At 40.5% G+C, this 12207-nt stretch overlaps 1 protein-coding gene across 3 annotated transcripts in view; it reads left to right on the forward strand.

The window, feature by feature from the left end:
• PHF11 (PHD finger protein 11) overlaps positions 1–12207 on the forward strand; it is a 32128-nt gene that overhangs the window by 16848 nt on the left and 3073 nt on the right. For all 3 annotated transcript variants that reach the window (XM_075919072.2, XM_075919070.2, XM_075919071.2), the window contains 4 exons: positions 3263–3321; positions 7059–7125; positions 9930–10052; positions 11140–11211. In XM_075919072.2, the coding sequence (XP_075775187.1) occupies positions 3263–3321; positions 7059–7125; positions 9930–10052; positions 11140–11211 (321 nt within the window). The remainder of the gene's footprint in view (positions 1–3262; positions 3322–7058; positions 7126–9929; positions 10053–11139; positions 11212–12207) is intronic.

The raw sequence follows: 12207 nt of genomic DNA on the forward strand, positions 1-12207 counted from the left end.
GCACCCATACCTCCTCCCGGACTCTGCATCCCAGTCCTCTGCATCAGGTCACAACTCCCTCCTTCACCCAAACTCACTCCCATACTGCACGCCACCTCCTGCACCTCACTCCCCTACTTTGAGCTCTCTTCTTCATCCATCCTCCATCCCAGACCCTGCACCTTCTCCATTAATATCATGGAAGAGTGCAACCCTTGACCTCTTATCAAATTCTTGGAGGAGCCCTGCCCTCAAAAATTATTGCCTACCCCTGCTGTAATGGGTTACCTGAGGTTCCTTCCCTGACATTGGATTCACTCATGGTCAGTTGCTGGGATTGTCTAGACTGCAGTGGAGTTTTGGAAAGATCCTGTCTTGTGGCATAATTGGATCCTCAGGCTGTATGTCCCTCATTCTCCTTGCTGAGGGAAACAGCAGGAGTCTGTGTCTGTGGCTCCCTGGAGGTATCCAAAGTGCTGGGCAATGGGCAACCTAGGCCAGCAAATGGACCCAGGATAGGGTAGTTTGGCTAATTTCGCTTGCATACCTAGAGTTTGCAGGATGTGCCAAATGAACCATAGCAGCAGTTTGAATGCAGCGGGAGCACATGGCTTTCACAGTCAATGTTGTATGCAGTCAGTACGCCCTTCACTTCATGTGCCCTAGCTGTAAGTGTCTGTCACTACAGTAATACTAGTAGGAAAGAAATTATGCAGACGGAAACCAGCAGAATCATGGGCAATAGTAAATAAAATGTCTCATGGGCTACACATAGAATTCCGATGGGCCACATGTAGTTCTTGGGCCGCAAGTTGCCCACCACTGGGTTGTGTGGTGTCTACACTTGCACTGAATTGACCACAGTGGGTTGACCATGTCTCAATGCTGTTTGGAGGGATGGCATTACTGTGTCCCCATAGGGAGGCACTTATGTTGGCAGGACACCAGTTTGAGTGTAGACATGTACACAAATAGGTTGATGCAAGATGACTTACTTCAAGCTAACTTCACAGAGTGTAGCTCAACCTTAAGGAACTACTCCTTTTATTTTTGGTTCCTCCTGTATTTAGTGAAGGACTTTGTACATTTCTTGCAGTAAACAAAATTGCATCAAAGACAATACCATCAATTTCTACTGATTGGGTCAAAAAAGTGCACTAATACCATTAGGTTTCCTGAGAACAGCCTCTCTTCCAGCGCAATACTGCTGCAATTAATATCAGTAGAGGTGCTTAAGCTGGAGGGATGGAGATGGAGTGATGTCCATTCATAAGGGAATCTTTGAAACACACTTCCTCCACTGGTCTAAAGCCACATCTTCACTACCAAGAAGATTGACGCTGCAATGATCAATCTTACGGAGTTCGATTTAGTGAGTCTAGTAAAGACCCACTAAATCAAATGCTGATGGCTCCCCCATTGACGCCATTACTCCTTGATTCATGAGGAGTAAGGGAAGTTGCCAGGAGTGTTTGCTCCCATCAACCTCCCGCAGTGGAGATGGCGCTGAAGGTAAAATTAAGGCAAGTCGACTCCAGCTAGGCCATTAACATAGCTGGAGTTGTGTATCTTAATTCAACCTTCCAAGTAAGTATAGACAAGACCTTAGATGGTTTAGAGCAATAGACTTGAAAAGAATACTGGAAATTCTATCTATTTTTCATTTGGGAATTGCAGTGAGAATAATGTTTCTGGGGAAGGTGAAGTGCTTCGTTTCTTAGTTGTGGGTGGCTCTGTTGATTTGTGGACATTTTATTTTATGAAACGTGGCTTTAATTGATGCCATGGGTGCTTTTATATTGCATTCTAAACCCAATGAATATTCACCAAGTACAAATATTCCTTAATTTGTGAGATCTGATGGCGATAAAAAACCCATGGAGTGCCTCATTAATCTGTAGCCATACCATTTTGTGGTATGATCCCAAGAGAGCTTCCCCTGGAGATACAGCATGACTACACTGTCCACTTCACAATGCTGCAGTGGCAGAGTTGTAATGTGGGCAGCATAGACATATGCTTAGACAAGGGGGCGCTCTTAGTGAATAGCTCTTTGTGTGTGAATGAATGTTTTCAAATTTGGGTGACTAAAGTTAAGTGCCTAAATAAATGATACAATTATTTTGAAACAGTTCAGAGTGCCTACAACTCCTTTTAAGTCAGTGGAAGCTGTGGGTGCTCAGCACCAATGGAAACTTGGCACTTAATTATAAACTTAACTTTAGGCTCTTACGTTTGAAGATTTGGCCCTACTGTCAAAAATGGATTGATTAGTTCCTCCCAAAAGAGTGGTGTATAATAATAATAATAATAAATAATAATAATACCTTCACACATTTGACCACACAGAGGCAATTAATTTTGGAAATAAAGAAGGATTGTATAGCCTCTTTTTCAGTTCTGTTTCCAGTTTGTGGGTTTCAGTGGTTTGGGGTTTTTTCACTTGCTAAGAACATTTACATGAAAACAGCATCTGTGTTCTTCAGTTCATTATCTGCGCTTGCTGCTTATGCCTTGCCAGAAGTCATAAGTCTCTGTTTTCAATGGTGGAATCACTTCCATGGGAGCTAGCATGTTATCTAAGAAAGTTTGACACATTTTGGCAGCAAGTACAAAGTGGGAGCAGGTGAACTTTTAAGAACAAAGATCCCTGTTTTCATGTAAACATTGCTAAATACTTTACAAACAACACAAACCTGACACAAAAGTAAAATTGTTTCTATATAGAATTTTTTTCTGAGTTTTTCAGGAGGTTGTTTGGTTAAAGTTTGAAAGACCACTGTTTATGAGGTGATTTGTGGTAAATTTCTCTGAATAAATTTACATTCACAAAATAGTTCTAGTCATGAGTTGCATTAAAATAAACATGGGTTCATTTGTAGATTAAAACTGCTTTCTGAACTATCTGTAACAACTCTTATTTGAAATGTTTCTTTTAAAAATACATGTTTTACTTCTGCCTGTTAGCCCAAACTCGGGAGTGGAAATTACTGTGCAATGTAGAGTTAAAAATCTGAAGTTTTCTTTACAATTTTAGGAGGAAAGAAATCCTAGAGGAAATGTGTAATTATTTACATGCCTTTTTAGGCATCTTTAGTGATTCAGCTATATTTTAGATTTCATTAAATTAATGTCCATCTGAAATGTTAGAAAGTCAGGGAAGCTAAAATGCTGTGACTATTATCCAAAGTGTTTGCCTTTATAGTCCCCAGAATGACAGATGTAAAAATTAAGTGTGAAATGATCTATCTTTTGTCTAAAAATGCTGTCTTTTGATTTCTAGATGCAGACAATAAGAGGAATAGGAATGGAATGAAATCTTCCGCCTTCACGGAAAAAATGGTAATGGTAATTGGAATCCAAGTAGCTGTATTTCAAACCTACCCACCATTGTAGCTAAAGACATGGAGGAATCCACTTTTGTGTTATGAGTTTAGCTGGATTTCAGCAAGAGACTGTGTGAGCATATTTCACAAATGGGAAATCAGGCAATGACTTGAGCCATGCTCACAGGAGCAGCCACATTTAATAGAATCATAGGGTTGGAAGAGACCTTAGGAGGTCATTGAGTCCAACCCCCTGCTTAAGCAGGACCAACCCCAACTAAATCAACCCAGCCAGGCATTTGTCAAGCCAGGACTTAAAAAGCTCTAGGGATGGAGAGTCCATCACTTCCCTATGTAACCCATTCCAGTGCTTCACCACCCTCCTAGTGAAACAGTTTTTCCTAGTATCCAACCTAGACGTCCCCCACTGTAACTTGAGACCATTGCTCCTCGTTCTGTCATCTGTTACCACTGAAAACAGCCTCTCTTCATCCTCTTTGGAAGCCCTCTTCAGGTAGTTACAGGCTGCTATCAAATCCTCCCCTCATTCTTCTCTTCTGTAAACTACATAAGCACAAATCTCTCATCCTTTCCTCATGTACTCCAGCCCTTTAATCATTTTGGTTGCTCTCTGATGGACTTTCTCCAATGCGTCCTCATCCTTTCTGTAACAGGGGCCCCGGAATTGGACGCAATACTCCAGATGTGGCCTCACCAGTGCCGAATAGAGGGGAATAATCACTACTCTAGATCCTTCTAATGCACCCTACTATGCCATTAATCTTTTTGGCTACAAGGGCACACTCTTGACGCATATGCAGCTTCTGCCTCTCTGTAATGCCCAGGTCCTTTTCTTCAGAACTGCTGCTTAGCCAGTCAGTCCCCATCCTATAATAATCCTTGAATTCTTCCGTCCCAAGTGCAGAATCCTGCACTTGTTCTTGTTGAACCTCAGATTTTTTTTGGCCCAATTCTCCAATTTGTTTCGGTCACTCTGAACTGAATCCCTACCCTCCAGCATATCAACCTCTCCCCTTAGCTTAGTGTCATCTGAGAACATGCTAAGGGTGCAATCCATCCCTTCATCCAGGTCATTAATAAAGATGTTGAACAAAACCGGTCGAAGAACAGATCCTTGGGTCACTCTGCTTGACACCGACCGCCAACCAGACATCGAGCCATTGATCACTGCCTGTTGAGTCCAACAATCTAGCCAGCTTTCTATCCACCTTACAGTCCATTTATCCAATCTATACTTCCTTAATATGCTGGCAAGATTACTGTGGGAGACCGTATCAAAAGCTTTGCTAAAGTCGAGGTATATCATGTCCACCGCCTTCCCCATATCTACAGAGCCATAACAGAAGGCAAACAGATCGGTCAGGCATGAGTTGCCCTTGGTGAATCCATGCTGAGTGTTCCTGATCACTTTCCTCTCTTCCAAGTGCTTCAAAATGGATTCCTTCAGGATCCCTGCCATGATTTTTCCAGAGACTGAGGTGACACTGACTGGTCTGTAGTTCCTTGGATTTCCTGTACATCAGTTTATATTTCCTTACTTCAATCTTGCAATTCCCTTGGAGCAATACATTTCACCTTCACATATACTTTGAGTGGAGCTAATTCTACCCTGGAATCATCTAGTGCAACTGCACTGGAATTGTGGCCACTTAAACCCAGGGCGGTTTTGGCTCTGTGACTGTGATCTTGGCTTATACAGAAAGGTGGTTTGTTTGTTTGTTTGTTTTTTCCTGATTTGTATTTCTTCTGTAAAGTGCCAGGTCACACGAAAACACATGAGATTCTATGACATCATTGTCTGATATGACAATCAGCCATACTAGGGCAGCAGGATTCTGAAGCATATGAGAAGAGTGATTTTTCCTTAAACATGGAGGATTTAGATAGCCAAATACCGCATTATCATGGGCCAACACCTGGCATCCCTTTATTAGTAACTCACATTCATTTTAGCTATCATTTACTTCATTTGAGAAACTACAATACAACTATATGGACAGATTTTAAATCTTAACCTGAAGGCTCTCTCAACCTAAGACTGCTTCTGGACTTTCATGAAGGCCTTAGGCCAAAACATGTCTGTGGTTTTTGTTTGTAAAGCAGACTTTTCACTCCAATTTATTTAGACTCTCAGGATGATATCCTGGCTTCATTGAAATCCACATCAAAGCTCCTATTGAATTTCATGGGGTTAAAATTCCACCTGAGTGCACTACAAATACATATATGTGATCTATGGATATAAAAAGCTAAAGAGAGCCTCCAACATCCCGAGTTACACCCATGATTATGAAGATATTTAAAATGACAGGATGTAAAAGTTCATTACTTGATTATATTCTAAACACGAAAAATGTGCTGGCACAGATGTTTCAGGGGATGCCACACCGAGCTCAGAGTTCAGGACAAAATCATAGCTCAGTCTTCTGGTTCTCAGCTGGAGAGCAGCACACTGGTTTCTAAAGAGCAGGATACACTTTATGCATGGTGACAACCCTGCTAACAGAGAGAAGGAGAATTCCTACGTTTCCATGGGAAGACATGTCAAGCTTTCTTCTGTAGACAAATATTTGCTACAACTCCAAAACCTTGATGTTAAAGGCAAACCAAAAGAGGGTGTATGGAGAATCCTCAGCTTTCAGAGTACTATTTTGATTGGTAGATAAGCATATTTAGACAAACTAATCTTTGTCTATAAATCCACTTAAATAGGAAATGTTCTTACCCAGAATTTTTTTTCTGCTAGCAAGTGTCCCCCAATTCTGGATGCCTGGGCTGTTCTATTCCTCTCTGTAGCCGACAGACATTCAGAAATGTGGGAGACACTGGGCTACAAAACAGTGGAATTGCTCCAAGGATGAATTTGGCCCAGCATGCATGCAGCGCTACTTCTGCAGTTTTCCCCATCTGAGAGTACTTCAGAAATGAACACGGACACAGGCAATAAGATGCAGAAGGCCTCCATATGCCTTTAGTTAATTCAGCGTAAATCACTTGTCACAGTACTAACCAGAAACATCTCTGGGATCTGGAATAGTCCAAAGTGTAATTTTTTTTCCCTCAACAGCTTCATATCCTTCGAACACCTTATCCACTTCCATGGATTTGTGGATTAAACATTAGACTGGTACATCTATCATACCAATACAGCAAGTTATAATTTCACTTACAGATTATCTCAATATGGGTTTATTTTGGTTATTTATAGTAATCAGAACACTAAAATCAGAAAAGGGTTTAGAGGGTCTTTTTTAAATCATATCCTTTTTGTTGCCCTTCTTTGGTTGTTTATTTTTTTATTGTAAACACACAGGCTAAATGACTTTACACAAACTAGGTGTAACTATTTAAATACTGGCTATTTTTCTCTCTCAGGCTTTGGGTACACTAACACATTTGTTGGTCAGGAATATAAAAAAAACCCACACCCTTGATCAGCATAAGTTTTACCAACAAAAGTGCTGGTGTGGACAGTGCTAGGTCAGTAGAGACCCCCTCCTGCTGACACAGCTACTGCTGCTTGTTGGGGGTGGTTTATGCTGGCAGGTGAACTCTCTCCAGCTGGTCTAGAGTTGCTACACAGGAGACCTTACAGTGGTGCAGCCGTGCTGCTGCTAAGGCAGGTATTGTAGACATAGCCTTAGTAAATGTAGAAATAGTTGTTTTCTTTACTCTAAGCAGTAAATGTCCCTACTGGTATAAATGTACAGTATTTTGTTTTGTTTTCAATAGAGCACTGAAGAGACAGCAGCAGAAAATAGTTTACGTCTTTTAAGGAAAAAACATAACAAACACAAAGGTTTGAGAAACCATTCATATTATTACAGCTCTTTGATGCTATCATAAATTGTACTGAAATGGCCAGTCTGGGGTCAGACATGCTGCAAAGCAGCTGAATCACAATCTTACCTTTCCTCCTTCTCTCAGTTAGCCAGTTCTCCACAGGCTAGCAAGGGAGAGGGATTCTGTTTTGCAGAACAGCTGTGTGATTTCAAAATAATCGTGTAGGGAGCAAACCCCCTCTACTTTGGCAGAGGGTCATTATTATCCAATAAGAGTCGGTGGCTCCTCAGTGGTTATATAATCCCTCTATGCTGAGTGGGTGCTGGTCTCAGAACTCCTCATCCCTAGGCTCATAGCAAACATGGACGCCTCAGCTTCTGCCTACTCTCCTCCCTCCAGATATAAAAGTAGATTACAGTTAGCAAGGAAAATTACACTTAGCTGGAAAATTAACATTAGCCTCCTTTAAGGGGAAAGGAGGAGCAAATCGGGGGAGATATTGAGAAGGCTGCTATGATGTGGGCTTGTGGGGGCAGAAGGTAAGGTTACCATTGTAGGGGCTTTAAAACAACGAGCAGTCCTGTGGCACCTTAGAGCCATAAGTTATATAACACATTGGTGGGTGTTAGTCCTTAATTTTGCATTTTTTAGTCCTTAATTTTGTGTTGCAACGGGGCAGTGAGGGCCTTGAAAATCACCAAAAAACTGTTAACTAATTTATGAAAAACCCTGTTGTGGCTAACAGAATGAGGAGACTTGAGGCCAGTAACCAGTTAGGATTACAGGTGAGAGGATGTCAAGCCCATTTCAGTACAAAAACTATTCAAAGATGTTTCCCGTTACAGCTGGTTGGTAATGAGCTCCTCAAATGTTTTAGGTCACCATGCAATTATTACTTCAAAGGGAAGCACTATCTTTGAATAGTGGATGTACACTACATTATAAAATGCATTGTAATATGTGTGTTCTATTTTGATTTAGCACTTGTAATTGAATGTTTCTGTAGTAAAGCAAGTTGTCAAGCAGCCTGCTTAGTAAGTAGCATTCCTTTCCAATTCTTTATACTGCAAAAAAGCATTCTTGTAATTACCCATTGGGATTACTCTCCCAAATAATTAGAGTATGTCTGTGTTTACCTGGTATCAGCGCTATAGTGATCAATCCACCAGGATTGATTTACTGGGTCTAGTGAAGACCTGCTAAATTGACTGCAGAGCGCTCTTAGAGATATTCAGGGTTAACTAGTTAACCACTTACCCAGTAAGCATGAGCCTTACTGGCGTGCTGTGGACAGGAGAGGTGGGGGCTGTGCCACCCAGCAAGGCCAACCATGCCATGTGGGTGGGGAGCTGCTCCAGCCCAGTTGGGCCAACTGCACAGGCAGGAGGGTGCTCCAGCCTGACCGGGCCAGCTGTGCCCCGAGCGGCAGATGGTCCAGTCCAGCTGGGCTGAAGCAGCACGCTGGTGTGCAGCAGGCCCTTCCCAGCCTGACCAGAGCAGCCCCCACCCGCACCGCGGTGGGCTTGACCCAGCCTGTCCAATGCAGCTCCCCGCCACAGGCTCACAGTTAACTAGTTAAACATTCTGTTTAACCATTTAACTTTTTAACCAGAATTTTACATCCCTAATTGCTCTCCTGTTGACTCTAGTGCTTCACCAGAACTAGATGTGTAAGGTAAGTCAATGGGAGTGTTTCTCCCGTTGACCCAGAGAGGTGTAGACACCACAATAATTCATCCTAATCTATGTCAACTCCAGCTATGTTATCCATGTAGCTAGAATTGTGCAATTTATTGTAGGACCAGGCTTGAGAGATTTTGTATTTGAAAAAAGGGTTGTAAGGCAAAAGTGGCATTTACCTACTATGTATGGTGGCTAAATTCATTGAGTTTGAAATACATTCCCATTTTTTTTTAAATTATACCAATCTGTATTACTCCTACAACTGTCTTTCAATTATCAGAAGACCCTCATAAAAATACTGGAATATTTTATTTGTACATTTTAAGACATCCTGTATAATAAGCAGAACTGCTTCCTTTCTCTCAAATTCTCCCCAATAAGAATATATATATACATTAGTCTTTTAACTGGCACTTATTCCTGTAATTTATTTTCCACCTGAAGTCCTAATTCTTAGAGCTGCATCCTCATAATCCTCTTCACAATCACTGATGTCAAAATGTAAGATCATGATTTAAGATGCCAAAAAAACCCTGCAGGAGCAAATGACCGTAGAAAAAACAGCCTCTTTTCATGAAAATGTTGTGCGAAGAAACAAACACAGAGCGAATAGTAATTTTTTGTTTTTGGCATGTTGTCCAAAGTTGCTTATAAGTGTTCAGCAGCTCTTTTAATTGAGAACCCTTGCTTTAATCATGGGATTTGTTATACCATCTCCAGAGGTCTTTATTCAAGCCTTTCAAATAAAGACACAATTTATCGTTTTTCAAAACAAAGGAGGTTCACACTTTAATACAAAGTATACATACACGTGCCTCCTAGCCTTTTTAGCATAATTGATGACTGTTCTGCTGCCCTAACACAGACTAAGAAAAAATAGTACATACATTTTTCTAGTTATTCCACAGCCACAAAGTTGACATATAAAGTAGACCTGCAATAAGGCAAATTAATTAAAATTAGAACAACCAGAAATCTGCATGAATAGCCATGACTGTAGTTTTTTAGCTGTTGTCCAAATCACATCCAGAAGAGGGCGAATAGGAGCTGCTACAGTTGTGTAAGGGGCTTCTAGATACTGCAGTGACTGTGCTGAAACACAATTTCAGTAAAAGTGCGTGTTCTATATTTTTACAGGAAAAATAGACTTTTTTAGGAAGTGCAAGCAGGCTGGACTCCTGGATGGCATATTTAAAGAGATGCTAGACACACTTCAACTTGCAAAGGAAAAACTGATGGATGACAACACTTCTGAAACAGGTACTGGAAACAAACAGGAGCTCTGCTTTGGATAGAGATTCTGAGCTGAGCCATTTAATTCTTAATACCTTTAGCTTTGAGTCATGCTCATCTTTTTGGAGCTCTGAATGGTTTGAGTGTTGGTTACTTAAGAGACTCTCTTTTATTCTGCTATACTACTATAGTAGGGTGTTAGTGACATGAGAGGAAAGAGCTGCCAATAACTCATTCTCTGTGAAAGTGCCTCAAATCTGGCATTTTTTAATCAAGCTCCTTCCACCAACATACATACACAGAGCTTAGGCTGCCAGATACTGGGTACACTGCAAGATGTACTAGACATTTAAAGAGGAGGGTGTTTGAGGGTTGTGAAGATTTTATCTCGACTTGGGTTCTGCTTTATTTGACCAGAGAGTGATCAGCACTTTGTGTTAAATATAGTTACAGTATATGAAAAAAATGCATAAAATGTGTTAAGTCAGGGTTTTGAAACAGTGATTTGTACAAAACACTTTTCTTGAAGCAGTCCCCCTAGCTTTATAAATTCATGGAGAAAGCCTGGCACTGAACTATAATTTAACTATATTATAGTAATAAACCCCATTTAAGGATGTTACAAAGTTGCTTCATGCATTTAGAAATGTAAACAATTTTTAGGCTCTTTTACTGGACACTTTCATGTCATGTGATTTGCAAATAGCAATTAAATTGGTTGCCAGACACTTCTATCATATGGTCCCAGAAGTGTTGCAATAAACTAGATTTTAAAACTGATTAAATACATTACATGAACTTGGTTACCAGACAAACAGGCCCGATTTAAATGGGCCTGTATTGAAGTGGTACAGACTGTATGTAAAACATAATGAGAATCCCATTTATATCTTATGGGCCATTGAAAATTTGTGAATCAGGATTGTGAAATGGACACTTCTGCCTTGGTATAAAAATAGCAGAACGGAGGTTAGTATTTTTCCCATTATTCTAACTTTCTGAGCTTAAAGCCTCATAGCTAAAACAACTTGTGTAATGAACAGATTGGTAAATATAATTGTGCATTTTTAAAGTTTAAGTTGACAGTAAATCAACTTTTTTTTCCAACCCCTAGAATACGAGGAAACAGTAATATCACTTTTTGACTGTAGCCTGTTTGAAAATGTACTTACAAATGTTCATTCAGGTATGTAAATGTATATATGCTACTATATTAAGTAATTCTCCCATACGAGTAATTTTTAGAATTAAAGTTATTTTTCAAAGCTCTATAGCACACTTCCTTAATGTTGTATGGATACCCAGGTGCAATCATTGGCATCACTATCCCCAGTAACATATGTCAACAGCTCTGTCTGTCTGATTTAAAGCAGGACATGAAGGCTCTGTATGGTTTTAACAATTTGAGTATCAAGAACCTCTTCTGACTTCTTGATTCAGTGGACCCTGCCTCTCTCCTACATGACGTACTTATATCACAGGATTTCCCAGCGGTTTGGGTTTTGTCCTATATTTCTCCAAGGCCCTTATTCAGCCATTCATTTTAGATAGAACTCAGATCTTTCAGGCTGACTGTTTAAACAGGTCTTTCTATTTTCCTGATTCCAACAGTTAGCTCATAGAACTCCATCCGCTTCAAATGATATATATGTAGTAGTGGTGCAAATAGTAAGGATATTAGTAAGGGCAGTAGTAAGGGTCTGCTACCGGCTGAATCAATGGGCAGCGATCGATCCAATGAGGGTCAATTTTTACAGAGTGTAATATAGACACGATGAATCAACTGCAGATCACACTAGTGTAAATTCCAGTACTCCACTTCAATGAGAAGTACAAGAGAGTCGACTGACAGAAGAGTGTCTCTTGTCCACACAGTGCAGTGACGACATTGCTGTAACCAGATCTAAGTATGGGAACTTCAGCTGAACTTGTGTAACTTAGATCAATCTTGCCCAGTGAAATAAATCAGCCCTGAGATTCTTTGAAAGAAGCCTAAAAGGGCAGAGGGAAAGGAATGAAAATGGGGAAATTAAGGGGAAGATAGTTGAGAAGGCAGAAGTGTATTGGAAGGGATATGTTCTCCTTCTGCTGTGCATTTGTTAATGCATCTATAGAAACAACCAATTTTGAAAACAGTGCATCAAGGAGAATACACGGGTGTGTGTTTTGGGCCTACACAGTC

The sequence above is a fragment of the Pelodiscus sinensis genome, chromosome 1 (assembly GCF_052426305.1).
Source record: "Pelodiscus sinensis isolate ZL-2025 chromosome 1, ASM5242630v1, whole genome shotgun sequence".
Classification (NCBI taxonomy): domain Eukaryota; kingdom Metazoa; phylum Chordata; order Testudines; family Trionychidae; genus Pelodiscus; species Pelodiscus sinensis.